Source organism: Rhinolophus sinicus, chromosome 7, assembly GCF_057876585.1.
Source record: "Rhinolophus sinicus isolate RSI-liver-muscle chromosome 7, RSI-T2T, whole genome shotgun sequence".
Lineage (NCBI taxonomy): Eukaryota > Metazoa > Chordata > Mammalia > Chiroptera > Rhinolophidae > Rhinolophus > Rhinolophus sinicus.
This window is the reverse complement of record NC_142507.1, coordinates 111,626-135,712: the sequence shown is the minus strand read 5'-3', so window position 1 is coordinate 135,712 and position 24,087 is coordinate 111,626. Positions and strand designations below refer to the sequence as shown.

Here is a 24,087-nt window from a genome sequence, read left to right as displayed (position 1 = left end):
AGTGAAATAGATTTCACGTTCCTACTGAAAAAACGAGGCCTGATGTCTTTTCTTTAGATTTTTTGGACGTAAAATGGATTCTTCTTTTTTACAATCAGTCATTTGCCAGCTGAGAGGAGGCTGAGAGGAGGCTGAGGAAGCACTCAGCAACCCGTGCTCGCCTGCCCTTTGGGTTGTTCTGTAGCTGCCTCCGGCATGTCAGGCCGCAGCCTGGCCTTGAACTCTGACCACCGCCAACAGCTGCACAGCAGCTGTGTTTACTGAGCAGGCGCATCATGATAGAGTTTAAGAAAAGTGGAAGACACGAGAGAAGCAACAAACCTTTATGTCTGGGTGTCTGGCTCACAGCCTGGAAGCGTGGGAACTCCTACAGGTCTGCTGTCACTTTGGGGAGTGCTGCTGTGTAGGGTTTGCCGAAGGCACCCAGCGATGCCCACATCCCACTGCAAATCACGATTCTCCTCCTGGAAAGTTTCTGGGGGAAGAATACACAAAGAAGGAAATAGAAAAGGAGCTTCACTACAGGTGTGTGTCAGTGTGATGTCTCTGGAGACTCTGACACTGAATCAGGCCCAGGCCTGGAGGGGCTTGTTTCCCCCCAAGGCTCTGTCTTCCTACCAGCTGACCACCAGGCCGGTGAGGGAAGCACCGGGGCCTCCCCAGTGTGGAAAAGACAGGGAGCCGGCTGCTGTTGCCCATGTCGCAAACAAGAGACCAGTGAGAAGCCTCCTGGGGAGACAAGGCTTGAACAGACCTGCAGGGTGGTTTAATGGCAGCTGTTGTGCTTGCTCCCTGCAGGGGTGGGTGCTCTCAGCACCCGCCCATAACACCCTCAGCACCCGCCCTCACACGCCCACAGCACCCACAGCACCCACAGCACTCGCCCACAGTGCCCACAGCACCCACCCACAACGCCCACAGCACCCACAGCACCCGCCCACAGTTCCCGTCCTCACCCGCCCACAGCACCCACAGCACCCACCCACAGCTCCCGTCCTCACCCGCCCACAGCACCCACAGCACCCACCCACAGCTCCCGTCCTCACCCGCCCACAGCACCCACAGCACCCACCCACAGCTCCCGTCCTCACCCGCCTACAGCACCCACAGCACCCACCCACAGCTCCCGTCCTCACCCGCCCACAGCACCCACAGCACCCACCCACAGCTCCCGTCCTCACCCGCCCACAGCACCCACAGCACCCGTCCTCACCCGCCCACAGCACCTGTCCTCACCCACCCACAACGCCTACAGCACCCACAGCACCCGCCCACAGTTCCCGTCCTCACCCGCCCACAGCACCCACAACACCCACAACACCCGTCCTCACCCGCCCACAGCACCTGGCTGACTCCCTGGCTGGCTTGCTCACTGCTTGAGCAGCACTTTCTCTGGAAGCCTTCAATCAGAACAGAGCTTTGCAGCCCACTGCAGCACGGTCCACTCCCTCGTCCCCTTACTCGGAGCTGCGTAGTCCCTGTCCCTTACCTGTTTATTTCTCACATGAGACTTTTGAGTCTCTAGATGGCAGGGGATGGCCTTGTCTCCCTCTGCCTGGCACAACTGCATGTGAAAGCTATGAAACGTACTCAATGAAAGGAAACCACGGTAACGTGCACCAGAGGGGCAGTGAAAAGGCCCCGGGGCAGTGAGGAGACCCGCCTACCTGGCATCTGGGCTTAAGAAAGGTCTTACACGCTACACACATGTTTACACGTAAAACTAGCAGAGATTGTCATTGGTGGTTTTAAGTAGAGGAGAAATCAAATGAAAACGAGGTTTAAGGGACCTCAGTCTCACAGTAGTGCGTGGTGAAGGTTTGGGGAAGAGGAGAGGTCAGCTCAGCACACCTAGACGTCACACGGGAAGGAGCCGCCGGCCGCCACACCCGGGCTGTGACCATGTGCTTGCCTCCAGCGTCATTGTGACTTTGGGGGTTACGGTGTGTGAAACGTAAGGATGTGAGGACTCTGTGGAATGTGGCAGCTCTGAGAAGTCCTCTGTCCCACCATCAGCCCCGGTTGGGGGTCACACAGCCTCGCGCATCCTGCAGGACCTCTGTCTGTTCCTGTGAAAGTGGCACTTTCACGCAGGAGGGACGTGTGCAGCTGGAATGCCAGAGGGCCGAGGTTTCCAGGTGGCATTCTGCAACACTCTGCAAGCTGGCTAAACGGAGCCACTTTACTCCTTTCCTTTGAAGAACCTGATAGCAGGTGACAAGAATACCCTTACGTTATACTGAGGTGTCCCTCTGGATGACCCTGTTCTCTTACATAATAAACCTTCACAAGCTGGATTCCGGGAACATGGCTAGAATTCTATGTGAATTCCTTCTTTATAATGGAATCTGCAAACAGCTCTGTTCCCCAAAGTGCTTTATCCAGAGAGCTGGCTTGTTCCTTCTGGGCTTGGGTGTTATTTTCTCCTTTTGATGGCTGTCCGTTTTAGAAGTAGGGAAAGGCTTTAATTTCACCTCCAGGTGATCATAAAACTCAGACAGTTCACGTTCCCTTAGCTTGAACATCTAGTCACCTACTACTGCAGCCCCCACAAGCTGCCAGAAAATCGACTTTTGTATGCCAGAGGCAAATCTAGGAAGGTCTAGTTAAAGATTAGAGAGTAAATATATATGATTTCTTTTGCTCCCTCCCTAAAGCCTTCAAAAAATGGCATTAAAAGTGCCTGGGTAAAAAGTCCTAACCGCACTAAAAAAGGATGGAAGGAGAGCCAAAGGGGTGGGTGAATCTGGTGGTGGCAGGTGAGAGGGGCTGGGAGAGCAGCCCCACTGGGGCGGTGGGCGGGGGGTGGCCCCACCCAGCGTGAGGTGTGCCTCCTGGAGAAAGTGAACGGGTGTACCCTGCTCACCTGGGGTTCGGGGCACAACACTAAGAATGAAGCGTCAAGGGAGACTTGGGACCCCCTCAGGGTGCTCTGCTCCCAGAGCACTGACACCGGCCTCAGACTCCCATCGGGACACTTCTCGGGCCATCTCTTGGTCCAGGCGTTGGTGTCCCCTGGGGAACAGCCCAGCTAGGCCCCCCCGCAGAGCAGCTGCAGGCTGGAGCCCTCACCACACGCAGATTCCAGGGGTCCACGTCGCTCCTTCCTCTGCAATAGGCAGGGTCAAGCAGGACAACACAGAGACATAAGGGGACTGAGCAGAAACAGCACTCACAGCAGAAACTGCCAGGGGAGAATCGTCAGTGTGCCGAGGAAGCGAGGAGAGTTTGCGTTCAGGAACTAAGGAGAGGATGCTGGTTTTTTAAAAAGAATATTCAAAGCACACAAAGGAGCTCTTAGAAATTGATTGCGGAAAGTAAAACCTCTGCGGAAGATTGGGAGGCAGTGTGATGCCGTTTCCACAAAGAGATGAAAAGTAGGAAAAACAAATAAAACTATCGGGTAAGTCCAAGAGGCCTAGTATTTGACATGTAGTAATTCCAGGAAAAGAACCAAAGCGAGAAATGGTCAGAGGGTTCAGTCAGAGCAGGGAGGAGGAATAACGGAAGCCTGACCCCAGGGCATGTGGCAGGCTGTAATTCTCGGGCTTTTCAGCTCACTTCCCTGGGAAGCTGGACTTGGGGGACTGAGCCCTGACCCTGGGCTGACCGCTGTCTCTGTTAATAGGCGAGGCCCGGCCAAGCCAGAAGTCCTGTCCATCCAGTGGCCCGGGAAACGGTCAGGTCGCCGAGTCCACAGACACAACAGCTTCTCCCCCAACAGCCCTCAGTTCCCTGGTCCAGGTAATGAACGCAGCTTTGTGATTTCTGTTCTACACAGTTGACTCCGTGTGTGTTTTCACAATGACTTATTTTTAAACCTGCAGCCAAAGCGGTAGGAAGGGTGTGTGTTCCTGATGCACGTGAGTGTCTGAAGCCAAAGTGGCCAACAGGCTCGGGTGTTGAGAACTGGGGTGATGGTTCTTACCATCGTTCTGTCAGACCCCTGGCGGTGCCGCAGGGTGGGACAGAGAGACAGGGAGGGCTGGGGCGCGGCCACCTCTCTGCAAAGGAGCTGTGCTTTCATCTCAGCCTGCTACGCACTGGACCCCAAGCCTGCTGGGCACACCCTGAACCCACCGTAGGAAGGGCTCTTGTTTCCCTTCATGATGGGACTGAAATCAGCTAGTGGTTCTGAAAGTTTATTGGAAGAAAACCGCAGTAATAATCATTAGGCTATTGTATTTTAACCACGTCATTTATAATAAGTACTTTCGAATCAATTGGAAATATGCAAACTCAGGTTGCTAAATATCAAATTAATTGTTATAAATTGTGTGTGTGTGTGTGTGTTTGCGTGTGTGTGCGCGCGCGCACATATCACTTGAACATGTGGTTTTAACACAAATGAATCTTTAAATATCTAACATTTCAGAAAATCAAAGTGCTAACTAAAGCCTATATTACACAGACTCTACTGGAAATATTTCAAAGAACACTGTCTTATTTTATCCAAGCCTTTATAGGGTCGATGTTAGTATCTCCATTTCCCCAGAAAGTGAAGTGATCATAGGTCATTTTCACTACAGAACAAACAAACCTGAGCCTCAGTGCTTACGGCTGCAGCACTTGGTTTTCGTCCCGGGGCCTCTGGCCGAGTGGGGTGTGGGAGCTGTCAGCCCGACTCGGCTCCGGGCTGTAGCTCGGCTTCAGTGCCATTCTGCTGGGGCCAGTGGCCACTTGGGGCAGCTTGTCCTCCTGGCGGTGTCCAACGCTCACTTAAAAGTGCGGTGTGCATTTTATCTGCAAGCCCAGTAACGGGAGCGGCGAGTGGACCCCATCGTGGGTGGAAGTGCTGCCCTCAGGGCGAGGCTGGAGACAGAGAACTACAGCAGGGAGACGAGGAGATGACAGTACTAGGCTCCCGAGTCACAGCATAGATTGGCCTTTCCACTAACCATTCAGAAACTAACGTTACGCCCTGCTGTGCTCGCCACCTTCAGTTCTTCAAGGAACCAGCCACATGGCCACGTGCTACCTGATTTGGGATGGAAGCCATTTGTGGGTGCACCGGCGACATTTCCTGTTTCCAGCACCCTCAGCAGGCTCTTTGTAGGCACATGCCTGCCACGTGCTCCAGCTTCCTTCTGCGTCCTGAGGCCCTGGCTGAGCTCTGAGGGGCGTTTCACCCCAGAAGCCGATTCTGCTGGGAGTGCTGCGTCTTTATAACTGAGGTCTTGCCTTCCTAACACTTAAAGCCAAACAAGGCTTTACAGTCTTCAATTAAGTCATATTGTCCTATCAAGAAATGGGAATGTATCACTTCAGCAGAGCCAGCTGTGCTGAGGGTGCCCGGGGACCCCGGAGTGTCTGTGCAGGGCTCATAAGATGACAGTGACAGCAGTGGAGCTGGGTGGTGTTTACCTCGTTTGTGCCAGGCACTGTCCCTGCAGGCAAGCCTGAGCCTGTGTGCACGCACGTCTGTTCTGACCCCGTCCTCACAGTCAGTGTGAGCCTGCTGGTCCTGCAAGTAATCACACTGAGGCCACAGGAGTCAAGTTGTGTCACCAGCACCGGTGGCCCCTGCGTCCGCGCTCACTGCCGTGTCCTGACCGCAGTGTCTGTGTGAACGCGAGGTAGTCCGGAGGCAAGTGGCCGCCTGCTGCCCTGCCTTCTGTCTGGTGGTAGCCGTTTAGGCCAGGACTCCTGACACTGCTCCACTAGTGAGATTAGAATCAGGGATCCATGCTTTCCTTTCTCCAAAATGAAAATGACGCAGCGGGGACAGAACGGCTCAGCAGGAGCTGTTCGTTAGCCTATGAAAGGTCAGGACAGGCCACAACCTAATACACTAGGCCTGTGAAAATGAGCCTGGGGGCTCGGACCGTACGGCCGCGGAGAGCAGTAACAGGGTGCTCCGTGACCTGGCCTGAAGGCTGTGGGCCACCAGTGACCCGCGCTCCTCCAGGGCAGCGACAGGAAAGCCGAGGCGCACGCTTCCCCTCTGTCCACACTGTAACGCGTTGCCTCTGATTCTCCCGTAAGGCTTATCAGAGGAGGATAACCAGTGGATGGCCCAGATAAACAGGCTGCAGAAACTAATCGATAGACTGGAAAAGAAGGTGGGTGCTTCTGCTTCTTTCTTCTCCCCTCACTTCTCAGGGGATTGTGATTCTCGTCACCACCCCTGACAGCACCCATGGCGCCCGGGACTGAGTCCCAGCCAGGATCCCGGTGGTGCTGGGAATGACTGCTTGGGAGTTATTTGGGGTTTTGTGAAAGCAAATGCAGACGCTGCTGTAAGTTCGCCTTCCCCACCCCACTCCTGTTACCTGGGGACAGGCTGTGGTGGTGACTGTGAACTCAGTCTGCTGCACCGTCTGCCTCAGACTGTGGGACTAGGCCGCCTGTGCTGCGCGGATGCAAATGGCGCCTGTGCGGGGTCCTGGCTGACTGCTGCGGAGTGGCTGTGTGACATCCTAAGAGAGGAGACTGCATCCTGGGCTTCTGGAAATTAGCGAATGAAGTGATGCCTTTCAGCATTAAAACCAGTTAGGATGTGACGAAGACTTGCTTAAAACGTGCGTCATGTGCCTAATTACGGTGTTTTCCTGCCCGATTCGATGAGTCCCGGCAGCCCAGACGTGGTGGTGACTCCCCTCGGACAGCTGGCTGGAGAGGCAGCCTCTGTCAGCATTCGGAGCGTGAGTTTCCTGTGCCCGCCCGGCCTTAAGTCAGGGCCTTAGGTCTGAGACAGTTAGCGACCGTGCAGAACCCGGCCGGCTGGCAGAGCTCTCACCAGCACGACGAGCCAGGCTTTCTGAGTGGTGGTGCAGAACCCGGCCCAGAGTCAGTGCCCCAGGAACGTGGCAGCCCTCGCAGCCATCAGCCTCCTCACCCTGGCGTTTTCTTTTCCCGCCCTCCCCTCTCTGTTTTCACAAATCTTGTGTCCACTTGTTCTCTTTCCATGGCAGCGGTAAACCTTAGTAATGATCGACTGCACACACGTGAAATGGCTTCTCACAGTTGATCCAATGGATGCAAGTCTTTATTGGAACAACTCATTTTTTAAAAATCTGAATTCTTTCATCTCCTTTCAGATAATGTGGTTCTCTTGGTTCAATAGTAGCCATAAAGAAGCTGCCACTCAAATATATGCTGTTTTTCATAATTAACTAATTTCTGGTCTCCCCCTGTTCCCCGATTCCTTCCTCTAACTGAAGGATCTTAAACTTGAACCTCTGGAAGAAGAAGTTACTGCAGGGAACACTAAATCTGTAAGTACTTTTTCTGGGTCAGAATTTTAGAAATATATACTTTGAAAATATGATTTAATTGCTTCAAAATTAGTTACTATCTCAGTGAAAATTTGAAAAAGTGTAAGGAACCCATGGGCATATTTCATTTTGTATGGCTAAGAGGTATTTTCTCCATGGTGACTTGTGGAAACCCAATGCCTACCTCACAGGGTTTTGTGACGCTCCTGGCGGGTGCTATGTGCACAGTGAAAATCTTACGCATGTGTGAGCTATTGAGTGAGCGCATGGGCACAGCTGGCGTGTGAGGGCAGGTTCAGACCGCATCACAGTCATGTTTTATGCTCCCTACCATCTCTGAGCCAGGGCCAGGCCCAGCAAGTTTTAAAAGATCTGTCACCCACAAGCGTTGCGGATTCAACAGTGCTTAAGAGTAGTTAAAAAATAGCACTGGGCAAGCTGGTCGGGATTCAGTGTTACTTAAAAGCAGGGAAGGCTATTCCTTAACTGTTTTCAATCCTGTGTAAAGGTGAAGTAATCATGCCTTTGGGAATACACAGATAGTAATAGTAATAGTCTGAACTGGTTTGTTTTTGCAGAAATAACACTAAGATAGTTGTTATTAAAAGTTGTGTATTTTCCTTGTGGTTGTGCCTACATGACTGCGCACTCACTCCATAGTCTGTATTCAGAAAGACCAAAACAGTTTCCACTGTTCCTTCACAGCTAGTATTCATAATTGTATGTCACTGTGTGCTGAATGACTTCTCCTGGTGAGCAAAAGCAGTTTGAGAATTCATGGACTAGAGAAGTGTTTCCTTTCCCATATCAGAAAGAGAAGAACAAACCTGTTTTACACACTTCTTGTCTAAAAGCTAATCTTTCCCAAGCCTTCATTGCATGCCAGGTGTGGTGCCAAATGCCCATATAACTCATTTCATCCTCATAGTAGCCTCGTGAGGTGGTGCTGCTATGGGCCCATTTTACAGATGCAGAGATTGGGGTGTAGAGACGTGGACGTGCCCCAGCTGAGCCCCAGCAGTTGTGTGCCAGGCCTGCGCTCCTCACATCGTAACAGTCCCCCTCGGCGTGCAGTGCCCTGCCAGGCACCGAGGGACACTTGCTGTCTGCCATGAGCTGGCGAGCTCCCGCATGACTGTGTTTTGGGAGATTCCCCAGCCCTGGAGCAGAGCAGGGATCGGGTAGCTGGTAAGCGCACAGCCCGTCCTGGACCCCAGCAGCTGCCATGTCTAGTTTTCTGGGACGTGAGCCATTGTGTAATGAGTATAAGATATGGTTTCTTTTTTTAAGTTAATTTTTTTTCTCAGTTCAGAGTAAGAGAAGTAACATTTATTATCTATCGTGGTCAAGATCTTTACATACACGATTCCATTGAATCCTCCCCCAAACTCTGTGATATCATTACCTCTATTCCAATTCACATATCAGAAGACATAAATAAGATGATGAAGATTATGTAATTAACTTCTTCTGTCCACAAAGCTGGCACAATTGAACCAGTTCTTTTAAATCAAAACCCCTTAACTTAAAGGAGAAAGAAGAAAGGAAAGAGGACAGATGGTAGAGACAGAGATAAAAGAACCCCCAGCTACACAAAGTGCTCTCGAGTTTTCCGGACCACCTCAAATCCTTTGTGGAATGACTAATGTGTAAATAGAATTATTAAAGGAATTCTGAGGACAGGCAATGGCTGAAAGCAAAAACACAAATCATTGATCACTAACTGCATGCCAGGCCCTGAGGGAGAACACACAGTGGTGAATATTACGGCTGGGGGACGACTGGAAGGAAATGTAGGCAGTGAAATGGGGTCTACAATAAGGTGTGACGATCAGCACAGCAAGGGCCACCACCTGCTTTAGGGGCCCAGGAAAGGCTGCCACCACACAGTCCTAGATAAATGGACATCAGGTCTCATCCCAGATCTAGCCGTGGACCTGGAGATGGGTGGTTTTGGTGTATAACCTGGAGTTTCTGCCACTTTCTGCCTCTGGTCAGCAAGTAATCATTAGCCTCCTCCTTTTCACATATAGTGTTTTCCCAAAAATAAGACCTAACTGGAAAATAAGCCCTCGCGTGATTTTTCAGGATGACATCCCCTGAACATAAGCCCTAATGCCTCTTTTGGAGCAAAACTTAATATAAGACCCGGTCTTATTTCCGAGGAAACACGGTATGTAGAACACAGTCACAGACCCATTTATGGAGAGCACCCCAAGTGTCTTCCCAGTTCTGCCTGCAGCTCATATTCCAGGATTCCCGCATGAGGTCCGTCTTCTGTTCAGGTCAGGATACAGTCCCTTACTAGGCTTGACACGCTTATGAGTAAAAAGATAAGTTACCTACCCCCCCCACACACACACACGCATGCGCGCGGATAAAGTATACATTGCAAGGCTGGGCCAGGTTAAGTGCCACAAAATGGCCTTTGAGAAAAGGGGTGATGAGACACACATTCGCTGTTTTATGCAAGATGGATTCATGCTGGGGCCGGGTTTGTTCACCAGGGGAGTTCCGTGGGTAATAAAGCCGGCCTCCGTGCGGGGCGGAGGCCTGTTGCCCCGTGTTCCTCTGTGATGGTTTCTTCTTGGTCCGAGGTCCTCTGTGACGGCACCGGAAACAGCCGGTTGGAGTGTGTTGCCCTTTTGCGGGGAGGCAGCATTCGCAGCCTGCGTCCTGCTCACAGGAGCTTAGGCTTGGACAGTCCAAGGATTCCACGCGTGGGAGCGAGACTGACGCGGCAAGTACAGTTCTGTCAGCCCGTCAGTCGGCTCGTGAAATTCCCGTACAGGCGGCTTCCCGTGCACAGAGCCGTACCTGAAAGGATCCCTTACACGGGGCTCTGAAGTGGGGTGCGCTCTGCTGAACCCTGTGACAAGAGTAGTAGGTGGAGCCACCACTGTGACCCAGAATCCAGCACCTGCTGTTTACCTGTGGGAACGTGTGTGGCCTGTAGAATGTGGGACGGTGATTCCCACGCTGTGCTCGGTGTCGGGCCGCGGCAGCGGTCACGTGAGGTGGGAGGTCCGAGCGGACAGCGCACAGCTGGGGCCTCGGGCCGGTTCTGCCGCCCAGCCCGCGTGTTGTTCTGCGCAAGTCGGGCTCAGTTCCCAGTTCAGGGAAGCACTGATCCCGAGCTCACAGCAGCAGCAGCAGCAGCAGCAGGAGCCCAGAGGCAGAGACTCAGGACAGACGGGCTTCAGAGCCCGCGCTTCCTTCGGTGGTAAAGGTGCGTGACAAGCAGCAGTTGGCGCCCCACGCAGTGCGACCCGGTCGGCACGGGCGCCATCTAGTGGCGAGGTTGTGAGCGGGCCGCTGGTCGGCAGGGAGTCGTTCCCCGCCCTGCGGTGGTTAAGGTGCCTTTGGAAATGCTGCAGCGAACACGTTGTTTGAAATGTGGTGGTTTGTGACAATGCGCCCGATATGTGGAACATCACAAGTGACCCGGGGACAAGCTGGAGCTGTGCACTGGGTGCAGCACGACTGTCCCCCCAGACCGCCACCAACGCGGATGGGATGGATACGCAGTGTTAAAATCTCCCCTGTACTGTACTGGAGAAGCACTGATTTTAACCACAAACGTGTGACCGTGGCACTTTTTTAGCACGTGCTACTCGAGGCGAGACAAATACCGCACCTCGCTCGCCCGGGGCAGCTCTGCTACGTGCGGCTCATTCCCGGGCTTCGTGCGTCGTTTCCGATGAGCCGGGTCGCTCTGCGCGGAGGGAGGAGGGGGGGCGCCCTAACGCCGCGTCCCCCGGTCCCCCCCACAGCACATCCTGCTGGTGCAGCGTCAGATGTCGGTGATCGCCGAGGACGTGGCGGCATTCCAGGTGGCTCTGAAACGCTACGCTGACGGCGCTGCCTCCCAACGCGGCTGTTTGCGGTGAGTGCCCCGCGCACGCGCCTGCGCCGGGTCTGCGGGCGGGTCGGAGCGCGCTCCGGGGCCTGCAGGTTCCAGCGGGCGTTCCCCGCAATCCGCGGACTCTGGGTGCATTTCATCACTAGGGGCACCAAGGCCAATAAAAGGGAGAGGGCGGTTGTCTTACGAGCAGTTTCAAACAGACTGAGCGCCCTCTGCGGCCGGGCAGGCCCACGCCGACCCAAAATTTTGCGGGGCAGGTGAGCCCCAGCCCCGGCTCACTCGCGGCGCTGACAGCCCCTGGCAGCAGGCCCTGGGGCAGCGTTATGAAGTCGCTATCTCTGAAGTCTTGATTGCAGGCGGATCCGTGGCCACCCGCCCAGGCCTCTGTTGCCTCCGGCCACGGCCACGGAACGTGCTGCACTCACCTTCAGAGCCCAGCAAAGGGCGCCGGCCGGTGAGAACGCACAGTGGGCTTTGGTGCGTCACAGTCTCCAGGGATGGAGTCAGTCGGTTTCTTGCTTGCGGAAAGGGCACGAAGCTTGACTACTTTCCAGGTTCACAAATATTGCTTGAATGTGTAGGGAAGATGACGTGAAGCTGCTGGGACAGCCCGGGGTGAGGGAGCAGAGTAGATGGATCTGTGTGGCTTGTTGTCCTCTGTCAACACCAGAAACTGCTCCCTAGTCTCCAGCTGTGAAGTGCAGAGAACAAAATCTTTTTCCTGTGATGTAACCCGGGACTCTCGGCCTCCTCCTGTGCCCGGAGGGTTTGTCTGCACGGCTCTTCACCCGTTTCTTCCTGCTGATTCTCCAGCGAATGTCTTGCTTTCACAGGAATCATCAGAGCAGATTTTGTCCCATGGAATAAGTATCAGTCAGTCCCCACAATGGAGAGTATGCAGAGCACACACTAGCTGCTGGCCGGGCCATTCAGTTGTGCCAGCCTCTCAAGCAGTCAGCCGGCTGCTTGGCGGGCTGAGGGAGTAAAGCTCAGCCTTCTGTCCGTTTTCCAGTCTCTTCTGCGTTTGGCTCAGCCTCCCTGTGGTTAGACAGGAAATGCTGCTATAAAATGAAGTAGAAACTAAGGATTTACTAGGCTACTCACTTTGTATCCATTTTCTCATTTGATCTTCACTGCAGTCACCTGAGGTGTGTATCACAGCGGGGCTAGGCTGCAATGGGATCGGTGGGTTCAACAACATGCCCAAGTGTGACTCCAAAACCCATGTGTGAGCCTTCCTGCTAGTCTTTGGTCATCCTCGAATTAGTTTCCTGGACTTTTCTGTGGTTGACCAGGGGTAGAATGGGCAAGATCCCTACTGTCCCAATTACAAGGTCATACTTTTTAATCTCCGGTCACTGAATTAGAGAGGCTTTGGCCCACCATGTATTTGACTGGGAGACTCGGAGGTTTGGGGACTGACAGAGCCCCCGTCATACAATTCAGTCCATTGAGTTTAGGTGTTTTTTTGTTTGTATGGTAAGAAAATATTTTTTTATTTACTTTTTGAAATTTTTATTTTTCAATTACAGTTGACATGCAATAATATTAGTTTCAGGTGTGCAGGATAGCGGTTAGCCGTTTATGTAATTTACAAAGTCACACCCCTAACTAGTCTAGCCTCCACCTGGCACCATGCAGAGTGATTACAATATTCCTATATTCCCTGTGCTGTATTTTATGCCCCCCCCCGTGACTTTTGTAACCACCAATTTGTATTTTTTAATCCCTTCACCTTTTTCACAGGACCCCCCAACCCCCCTGCCACCCATCAACCATCAGTTTGTTCTGTCAGTTTGTTGTTTATTCACTTGTTTTTTAGATTACACACACACATGAAACCATGTTATCTTTTTTTCTGTCTGACTTATTTCACTGAGCATAATACCCTGTATTATCCATGTTGTCGCAAATGGTGAAACTTCATTCTTTCTTATGGCTAATATTCTGTTGTATTTATGTACCACCTCTTCTTTATCCAGTCTACTGATGGGCTGCTTCCATATCTTTCTGAATGAATAAATGAATGAAATGTTGCAAAAGTTATATTTGTGATGTCTGTAATATGCTGAGACAGTCTCGTGATGCCAAACCAGAAAACTAGAAAGTTGTTACGTCAAACAGACATACTGAAGTTAGACTCCTGACAAAACTCTTCAATTTTCTGGCAGGCACCATAGGTGTTTCCTTTACCAGTGGGTAAGATCATTTCATAGCACAAAGAGATACGATTAGAAAAAATGGTTTTCTCCTTGACTTTAATTTCCTGTGGCTAATTTTGCCTTTTTGTTTGCATTTCAGTATTTCTATACAGAAACTTTCAAATGAACCTCGTTACATGATATATGAGTTCTGGGAGGACAGTAGTGTGTGGAACAGGTAAGTGATTAGCAGGCTGTCTTTAATTGAGTCATTCTATTTATTTTGTTTTGCCAGGGAGCTGGCCATATACACGATCAATTTCAGGACTTGTAGGAAATGCTCCACAACCTCTATCTACCTCGCCTTAAAACTTGGCCCATTTGCTTATTTTCAAAATCCCACTCTTTTAGGAATTTACTTCACGAGTTAGAAACCACTTTCCTTTTGGAACACAAATGCTCTTGGTAATGGTCCCGCTTTAAGTATTAACATTTTAATGATGCTTTCAGGTAAGAAATTTTAGATATGGGCCACAGGTGTCTAAGGCTTGGGAGTGGGGTGAGGGACATGGGACGCAGAAAAGGACAAGAAAAAAAATTGTACTTCCTAATTTTTCTTAAGCTCTGTAGTTAATTTTACAACAAAATTATGTATATAGTGGTTAAGTTCATAGCAGCCTCACTTTTCTAAATGTCTTTAAGCACTGCAAATAAAGGGGAAATTTAAGACATTGGAAAAGATTAAAAATAAATCAATATCTCTTGGTAATGAAATCATCACACTGTACACTTTGAATATATATAATCATATTTGTCACTCAATAAAGTTAAGGCAACTTCTTTAAAATTGCTAATAAGTAACAAATATATAATTAGAAAAATGAGATGAAAGAAATTTGCAGATTATACACTTCTAGTTGCTTTTAAATGGCACAGAGAATACAGCTCTACTAATTCCACATTTAGGGTGCAAAACACAGTAACGGAAGTAGTAGAATACCTGAGAACTTAGTTGATACATATTTCACCTAGAGTTTAGTTTTTGTGGCTATCTGAAGGCATTTTATGCTATCATGCATAATGACACCAATACAACTTCAGGCTCTGCAAAGAGGCTTAAAGTAACTGATTTAAGTCTGTGCTCCCAGCCTACTCTTTTAGATGATTTTTCTTCTTGTTCACCAAGGACGGAAATATCTATAATCCCTCTTCATAGCTGTCCTAGGTTTTAAACATCCTTAGAGCCAAGAGAATCCTTCCTTCTGTTTAAACTTCTTGCTGCCATTCAAGTCAATCTCCTTTTTATTTCACTTCTGTAGAGATTTAACGGTCTCCTGTTTTCAGTTTTTTAAAATTTCTGATGACAACTGTTAAATTACTCGTCTTTTTTTTTGTTTGTTTGTTTGTAAGTAACTCTAAAAAGAAGTCTGTATTCAGGCACTTAATCCAAATCATCCAAAATCTTGTCATCTTCACTGAACTTGAACTCTGCTGCTCTCTACTTAGGAAGATTGTTAATAAAAATTCACAGCCTTAACCTGTAATTATTTACATAGCCACCTTCAGACGAATTACAGCAAGACCTTCCAAAGAAGTAATGTGGACTTCTTGGAAACTCCAGAACTCACCTCTACTATGCTAGTTCCTGGTAACTATCCTGGGTCCACGGTGCTTCTGTGAGCTTTTGATTGTCTTGCGCTTTTTCAAAGATAGAGAGGGGGGAGGAAATGGAATCTGTATTTATTCTATTGCCTTTAGTCCTTAGTCGACCCTATTTTTATTTCTGGCTTTATTACACTTATTATTAGTCTGTTGTTGGTCACCTTCAAAATGTTACCTTGAAGTACATGTTAAATCATGGTATTTTTTTACCACATTATAATGTAGCGTTTGGAATAAGATTAGAAATAAGTGACCCACAGACCGGAGATTAGATTTATGTTAGAAATATTTTTTTATTATAATAGTTGTTAAAATATTACTTGTAATGGGGGGAAAGGAGAAAGAGGAATAACAAATGAAATTGTGTGAGACGTGCGGCATAACAAAAGCTTAAGATAACTGAGAACCAAACTCATTTGTTCACTTCCCCATCCATGCAGTTACTGGTTCAACATCTAATTACTGAGTGGTAATCTGTGCGAGGCAGGGCTCCTGGGGGTGTAGCCTTTGCACCAGCAGTGACTGCGCTCCAATTTTGAACAAGCACTGTGCAGGGTACCAAGTGAAATTGCAGCCTACCCATGAAAGGCTTCCTGTCCAGTGGGAGATACAGATGTCTGCAGAAAAGAACCCAGCTCAGAGCATACGGTAGTAGTTACCATCCGAGTCCTGTTCTATGTGGATTTAGAACAGTGACTGCTTCTGTAACAGTGCATGAGGAGGAGATGATCCTTGAGCTGGACCTTAAAATATGAGATTTGGACAAATAAGATCCTGTTGACAACAAGAGTATTATTTAATCAGCTTTGAAAACAAATTTTAATCTTTTTCATTTGTTTCTCAAAGCATGTCACTGCCATAGGTTTGTCTTTGGGATAATTATATTCACTGGGGAAAACATTTACAATTTTACAATATGGATATGCTAAAATATATTTTTTAAAACACACGCACTTGCTTATACTTAATCTTTCTGAAATCGGTATTTAAGGGAGTATTTCCAAACTACTACTCAGTACTTGGTAGCTTAAAACAATAACATGATTTTAGCTACACGGCATGTATAATCTCATTACCAAGACAAACTCTACTCATATGTGACAAAATTTCTCAGGCTATGACCAAGTGCCAAAAGGTACGGGACAAACCACAGTTGCACAGGAAGAGTCCATTTTGGTTCCCACAGTTAGGAAATAGTGACTGAGAAAGGTGGGTACGTATGCAGGCTAAAGTGGGAATGGTCTGTAAGAATGATTTACACCCGAAGTCACTTAGCCCTGGAAGGTATTTTCCTCCTTTAAACACCTGTTTTTCTCTTTCAGCTTCCTGGTGGACCCTGAACAACAACTAGATGGTCCTAGGCATTTGCTTTATCATTACAAGTACAAACCAAACGCTTACTAAGATGTGTACTCTTCTTAAATGTCTTCTGTAACTTTTGTGTGAATTTTTGCTCAATTTTCAAAGTTCACCATTCTCAATATTTGCTATTGTGCTATATTGTAACCCCATACCCTTACTCATAAAGTTCTAATATGTGAAAAATGTACACCTAAAGGAACAAAATTGTGAAAAAGAAATTATGATAAAGAAAAAATAATTAAGTGGCAATTTTTAGTATGTTACTTCATAGAACAGATTTGTAGATTTGTCAAAAGGTTAAATCGGTGTTTTGTGAATTTTAAGTAACTGATTTTTCTGAGTGAAGTTTCTACTTCAGTAATGCCTACTCCATTCCCAACTCATGATCCTATGACTATTCACTTTATATTACTTAAAAAGTTAATACATTATCCAATGTGACTGGTGTCCTTATAGGCAGAGAGAGAACACATAAGGATTCAGGTGCTCAGAGAAAAGGTCCCGTCAGACCACAGTAAGGTGGCCAACTGCAAGCCAAGGACAGAGGCCTCAGGAGAAACCAACCCTGCCAACATCTTGATCTTGGACTCCTAGTCTCTAGAAGTAAGAAAATGTTTACTCTTTCAGCTAAAAACAAAAAAAACAAAAAACTATTAATAGGTAACTGTGTAAAAACAACCTTGGCTGTAATCTGTATTGATTATAAAGTGGTTTTTCACAAGTGAACAGTTCAGTGAGAGGGTACCATTTGTTAATGTGACACCATCATGTCATTGTTTAGTATAATTCCTGGGATGTAAATGAAGAAAAGTGGAGTTAGTTTTACTTTGAGAAAATCTGGTTCAAATTTTATGGCATATAATCCAGGTGGCAAAAATTTCTTATGAAAAGTAAACATTTGTCTTTAAAGAGTAATTGAAAATTTGTTAAAGACAAAATTTTAACCTTAGTGAACAAAGAAGAAATATAGAATAAGCACAAATTTTAGGGAAGTAATAAAATAGTAGGGAAGGTACGGGACAGAAGACATCTATTTTCCAGTTTCAGCACTGGAATGACTACAATCCCTGTTTCACTAGAAGAACTAAAACTATGTACCTTACCCACTTTTCTGTGCAAGCTCAGAAATAGTGTTTAAAAGTAAAATCTCTTCTGATGATATATGCTGCTACTAAACATACAGTGCATGTAGAAATTTGTTACCATGTCATTCTCTAGTCCAAATTCCTTTGAAACCACAGATATTGCAGGGAAAAAACTGTAAGGTAAAGTTTTTTTTCCCTTTTACTTTTTTCCAAGCTAAATTATTTTTCATAGGATCTACTAGACATAGGACATAAATTTTTACATAATATATACACACATATGTATGTCAATACGTGTGTGTCTTGGGACATTTCTAAAGATGAGAAACACTATGAGACAATACCTGGCTCAACTTTTAATTTATATACATAGCAAAGAAAAACAGACATGTACAATGACAAGAGAAAACAGTTGCAGTTTGCTCTCTGATTATGTACAGTAAGAAAGGATCAAAAGAAAAACCTAGGGTACGTTTGACCTACAGACTCTTATTTAAAAATTAGTTATAAATGGTTTCAAAAATACAAATTACAGCCAATCAAAACGTTCATGCCAATCCATTTAAGTATCATATTCAGAAGGTGCGGGATCCAGTCTTTGGGGAGGAGGCAGTGTGACTAAGGTTTCTGCCCTCTTAAGTGACAGCACCATGTGGAAAGGTTCTTCAGATTCCAAATTCCAATAGGGTCTACCGTATTTTAACTAAAATCAAAAGACCTTGAGAACAGGCAAATAATAAAGCAAACCAATTTAATTATATGGTAATTCTGACCCCAGCTCTTATATAAATTATTCATGTATTTTTGTGTGAGAGCATCTCTGCATGTGTATCATCTATCTAGCCATCTATCTATCTATCTACCTATCTATCATCTATATCCAAATATATATGTATATGTATATATATACTGGAGCCTATAATATAAAGGGAAAATGGGGCAAGAAAAACACCCTTATGTAAATAAATATCTCATTTTAAAGTAACTGACAAATTCATAGTTAATGAAATTTTATTCTATTAAAAAAAAACAATCTATATTTCTGTGGAACAAAGTAATGAAAAGTAGGGTGCTAAAAAACCAAGAGGGGATACCTACTTAAAGCGTAACTGTGGATAAGAAACCCAAAGACCAGTGAAGAAACAGGTACTGGTTTTAGGAGTTCACAATTCAGTTCAAGATAAACTTTCTGCCAAACAATGGCCTTCCCAACAGACGGGGGAATAAGAGCATCTGAGAGTAGGAGTAAGGAGACTTTACACTTACCTTTATATCTGCAATATTTTTTTTGACACTGCGCTGGAAGAAACTTTTCCTTGTGACAGTAACATCCAGAGTGACAAACTGCAGGAAATTTATTGTATAAAAGTTCGAGCAGCTAAAAGTTTTAAGCCCAAAAATTCTTCATCCGTATGTGTTTTAAGACATTACAGAATTGAATCTTGATGTACCTCAATTATTTGCAACTGCCTAAATGTTTCCTCTTTGGAAATAATTTTACTTTTTTGAGTTGCTCAACTGCTACTGTTCACATGGTCTGATTAGTAACACAAGTAGCAGCTATTTTTCACTTTCAATACCACTGTTTCCAAAATGTCAATCTTTGATTGTAATTATGACTCTTAGACAATGTTATGAAAACCTACAGAGCAATCTTATATTGGAAAAGAAATGCCTACTAAACTTTCTCCCTCCTGTCATTGAGATTTCTGCATTGAGCATTCTGAATCATTCTAAGCCTCTGCAGAGATTGTAAAGATCCTTTCAAGTGCTGGTCGGAAATGGCTGTGAAACAAAACAAAAGCAACTTTAAAAGCAACAAGAAATTATGTACCATACATACATCGCACCAAATACTTTTTATATTTGAGAATCTTTACAGCTTCCATTTCCATTATTACAAGTGATGAAAAACAAAAAAAATGCAAGTAGCATGCAAATTATCAAGCCTACTTCACTAACCACAAGTGTTCCTTCCCAATTTATGCAGGAAACTGCCTGCAAAGCTGAAACTGATTAGAAAATTCTTTATAGTTTAAAATATCTCTTTCTCATGTTAAGAGAAACTAAATATCCATCAAAATTAAAAATAAATTGAATTGTCATAGTCCATTATAGTTATTGTTACTATGTCCACTTCATTTGCAGGTGTCCAAAATACAAAACAATTCTTCATGTGTTCTTAAAATGCTACTTAAAACTGTGGTTGTTTTCCTGTAATATAGAAGAAACAGTGACTTTATTAGATTGAATGAACACAGTTTTACTATTTCATTTGTCAAACCAAAAATACTGTGACCCTACTAAGTGTTTACAGCTTGAAATGCATGATACTATAGAATCTATTAAAGTACCTGGAATTTGTCAGATAAAACAAGTATGTGTAATAAAACATATGTAATTCATTTTTAAATAGATTAGATTGTATTCCAAACCTGTTGTTTCTGTGGTACCTAATTTTTAAAAAATGTTATTAATGCATAAATCAAATTGTAACTCAATTCTAATGTATGAGGTTTGTTCAAAATAATAAGTATGTCAAACTTACTTACAAAATAAACTATTAGAGACAGCCTGAAATTGAAAGCGTAACTCTTTTATATTGCATTGAAGTTTAATGTTTATTCTTACAGGATCTCTGAACAGATGGGACAATTCAAACATCATTAAGGGCATTTTTCCTATTTAAATTACTGCTTTAATTTTAAAAAGAATTGATTGGAGGAGTGCAAGTTACAGACAAATAAATTAAGAAACACTGATGTACTATGAGCAAGTTAAAACTCAAAAATTCAAAAAATTGTAATTAAAGAAAAAAAGGCTATGAAGTCCAAAGAGTTAGAAATCCCTGAAATGGAGACACAGGAGGTAGTCTCTATGACTTTCTAATTGTTGTTTTTAACCAATACTGTGTTTACGAAAATTCTAAATAAAAGTCACATTCCAGTCAAAATGGAAGGAAAGACCATAAAAGATGAAAATCAACACGTACCGAGTATGTAATGAAAGGAGTACCATACTAAGCACTTTCAAACATTGTTAGGATTTCATCCTAACAAGTGGAGATCAAACTGAGGCTGAGGAAGGTTCAGTCTTAAGTTTGAACAGGACACCAGTACACAGTGTAACCCAAGCCTGGTGCCAACACTCATGTCCTTCCTATCAATACCATAAAAGACACTTATTTATTTTGATGGAATCTGATGAGGTGACAGAACTATAAAAGGCTGAGAACAGCAAAGACATGCTGAAGAAGAGTAAGTGGGATGATTTTTTTTACGATTTAAAAAGACAAATGAACAGAACAGAAGGCCCAGAAACAGAGCACATATTTTCCCACAAGGTGGCAGAGGACTTACCACTTCAATAAATATTGCTAGGATGTGAGGAGATCCATGTAGAGAAAAACAAACACACACTTCCACCTCACATCATACAGCAAAATCAATTCCAGGTAGAATATAGAACTTAACTGAAAAATGGAAATTTTAGAAGAAAATATGGCATGCTCTTTTCATGACCTTTCAATGGAAAAACATTTCTTAAAATATGAACTATTCCAATGAAATATAATTATTCCATTCTATTTCTTGGCGAGAGTGGTTAAGTACTTAACAGTAATTGGTTACATTATATATTTAGATTTATGTACCTTTGTCAATTATATTTCACAATGAGAACAATTAAAAATCGAGAGAATCAAATGAAAATATTAAACACAAACATTCTGGAATTAAAATAAATCAAAATTAGAAAACTACTTACTGGTTTTTGAAGTACAATGGGATGATCAGGCAGAAAGTCTGGTTTTTTCCTGCAGATGGAAACACTTGACAGCTTCAACAGGAAATCTCTGCTGTATTTAATTCTCTCTGTAGATATTAAACATCAAATGTAATGTTATAAAACTTAGAACTCTCCCAGATCATTTTTTGATGATGTGATCATATCAACAGATGAAGAAAAAGTATTTGAAAAAATCCAACATTGATTTATGATAAAATTCCTCAGCAAAGTGGGGATAGAGGGAACATACCGTAACATAATAAAGGCCATATATGACAAATGCACAGGTAATGACATACTCAATGGAGAAAAGCTAAAAGGTTTTTTCTTTACAATCAGGAACAAGATAAGGATGTCCAATTTCACTTTTATTCAACATAGTATTGGAAGTCCTAACCACAGCAGTCAGACAGGATGAAGAAAGAAACTGGCATTCAAATTGGCAAGGAAGAAATAAAACTGGTGCTATTAGCAGATGGCATGATATTATATGTAGAACACCCTGAAGACTCCACCAAAACAACTATCAGAAAAAATGAATTCAGTAATGTTTCAGACTACAAAATTAACTGACGGAAATCTGTGGATTTCTATACACTAATAACAAATGATCAGGATAAATTAAGAAAACAATCCCATTTACAATCGCATCAAAAAGAACAAAGCACCTAGAAATAAGCTTAAACAAGGAGCTGAAAGACCTGTACTCTGAAAACTATAAGACACTGAAGAAATTGAAGCAGACACACAAAATTATGGAAAGATACACTGTGCTCATGCAATTAGAAAGATTAAAATGTCCGTACTACCAAAGCAATCTACAGATTCAATGCAACCCCAAATACCAATGGTACTCTTCTCAGAACTAGGACAAATAATCCTTAAATTTACATAGAACCACAAGAGACCCTGAAGAGCCAATCAATGCTAAGTTAAGAAAAAATAACTAAGAAGAAGGTATTACGCTTCCTGATTTCAAACTAATATACTGCAATGTTATATTAATCAAAACAGGATAGTACTGGCATAAAAACAGACACACCGATCAACGGACCAGAAGAGAGAGCCCAGAAATAAGCCCAGGTTTATATTATATGGTCAATCTACAAAAAAGGAGGCAAGAATATACAATGGGGAAAATGACAGTCTCTTCAATAAGTAGTATTAAGGAACCTTGGACACATACAAGCAAATAGAAGCTGGACCACTTTCTTACACCATAGACAAGGATAAACTCAAAATGAGTTAAAATACTTAAATGTTAGACCTGAAACCATAAAACTCCTAGAGGAAACCACAGACAGTAAACTCTTTGGCGTCCTTCTTAGCAATATCTTTTCTTTTTGATACTCCTCGAGCAAAGGCAACAAAAGCAAACATAAATGGGACTACATCAAACTAAAAAGCTTCTGCACAGTGAAGGAAACCAGCAACATAACAAAATGACAGCCTATTGAATGGTAAAAGATACCCATAAATGACATATCCGATAAGGGGTAAAGATCCAAAATATAAGGAACTCATACATCTCAACATCAAAACAACAGTCGGATTGGAAAATGAGTACAGGACCTGAATATACATACATTTCTCCAAAGAAGACATACAGATGGCCAACAGACATATGAAAAGATGCTCTATATCATTATCAGGGAAATGTAAATTAAAACTACAACAGGATACCACCTCACACCTGTCAGAATGGCAATGTCAAAAAGTCAACACACAACAAGTGTTGGTGAGGATGTGGAGAAAGAGGAACCCTCATGCACTATGGGAAAGACTGTAAGTGGGTGTAGCCACTATGAGAAACAGTATGGATGTTCCTCTAAAAATTAAAAATAGAACTATCACCCATCCCAGCAATTACACTTCTTGATACTTATCCGAAGAAAACAAAAAGACTAACTTGAAAAGATACATGCACCCGTATGTTCCTTGCAGCATTAATTTACAATAGGCCAGATATGGAAGCAACTTAGCTGTGCATCGCTAAACAGATGGATAAAGATGTGGTTCGTGTATACAATGGACTATTACTCAGCAATGAAAATGAATTAAATATTATCATTGTGACAACATGGATGGACCTAGAGAGTACTATGCTAAATGAAATAAGTCAGAAAGGCAAAAACAGTATGATTTCATTTGTATGTGGAATCTAAAAAAAAAAAACAAGAAAGAAAAACGAAAAACCAAAATAAAAACATGCTCATAACTACAGAGAACAAAATGATGGTTGCCAGAAGGGAAGATAATGAGGGAATGGGTGATAAAAGTGAAGGGGAATAAGAAGTACAAACTTCCCAGTAATAAACTAAATAAGCCAAAGTGTTATAGTGTACAGCCCAGCGAATATCGTCGATAATATAGTAACTTTGCATGTCACAGATGGTTACTAGACTTACTGTGGATGATATTGTAAGATCTACAATTATCAAATCAACATGTTGTGCACCAAGCATGATATTGTATATCAACCATACTTTAATTACAAAAATAAATTTTAAAGAATGTGGAGAAAAGGGAACCCCTTGTCTAGTGTTGCTATTAATAAATTGGTGTAGCCACTATGGAAGATAGTATGGAAGTACGGCAAAAAATTAGAAATAGAATGAGTTCATTGCTTGTAAGCCTGCCTTACAAGAAATGTGGCGGGACTCCTTCAGGGTCGCACACAGTAACGAGACTCCACAAGAAGAAATAAAGAACACTAGTAAATATAACTGCACAGATAAATAGATAGGTCAGTATTAATGAATTCTGGATGTAACCCCTTTTTTTCCTAAGTGATTTAAAGGATTATCATAAAAGGATTATCATACAGGATTATCACAAAAATGCATAAATTAGGTTGATATGTTACATAGTCTATAAAATGGAATTTATGATGATAATAAAATAAAGGTGGGAAGGAGCTATACAGAAGCAAAGTTTTATGAAATACTGAAAGCAAGTTGATGTGAATT

At 44.3% G+C, this 24,087-nt stretch overlaps 2 protein-coding genes across 6 annotated transcripts in view; one reads left to right on the top strand and one right to left on the bottom strand.

The window, feature by feature from the left end:
- NECAB1 (N-terminal EF-hand calcium binding protein 1) overlaps positions 1-19,912 on the top strand; it is a 108,883-nt gene extending 88,971 nt beyond the window's left edge. For 2 of the 3 annotated variants that reach the window (XM_019726238.3, XM_019726236.3), the window contains exons 7-13: positions 3,629-3,744; positions 5,986-6,062; positions 7,164-7,217; positions 10,991-11,103; positions 13,384-13,461; positions 14,780-14,871; positions 16,208-19,912. In XM_019726238.3, the coding sequence (XP_019581797.1) occupies positions 3,629-3,744; positions 5,986-6,062; positions 7,164-7,217; positions 10,991-11,103; positions 13,384-13,461; positions 14,780-14,871; positions 16,208-16,236 (559 nt within the window). In that variant the 3' untranslated portion in view covers positions 16,237-19,912. Of the gene's footprint in view, positions 1-3,628; positions 3,745-5,985; positions 6,063-7,163; positions 7,218-10,990; positions 11,104-13,383; positions 13,462-14,779; positions 14,900-16,207 lie in introns of all 3 variants that reach the window. The other variant, XM_088799326.1, reaches the window with a different exon arrangement.
- Positions 19,177-24,087, bottom strand: part of C7H8orf88 (chromosome 7 C8orf88 homolog) — a 30,127-nt gene continuing 25,216 nt past the window's right edge. For 2 of the 3 annotated variants that reach the window (XM_074318761.2, XM_074318760.2), the window contains exons 5-7: positions 21,098-21,204; positions 20,692-20,804; positions 19,177-19,546 (exon numbers count right to left, since the gene is read on the bottom strand). In XM_074318761.2, the coding sequence (XP_074174862.2) occupies positions 20,709-20,804; positions 21,098-21,204 (203 nt within the window). In that variant the 3' untranslated portion in view covers positions 19,177-19,546; positions 20,692-20,708. The remainder of the gene's footprint in view (positions 19,547-20,691; positions 20,805-21,097; positions 21,205-24,087) is intronic. The other variant, XM_019726240.3, reaches the window with a different exon arrangement.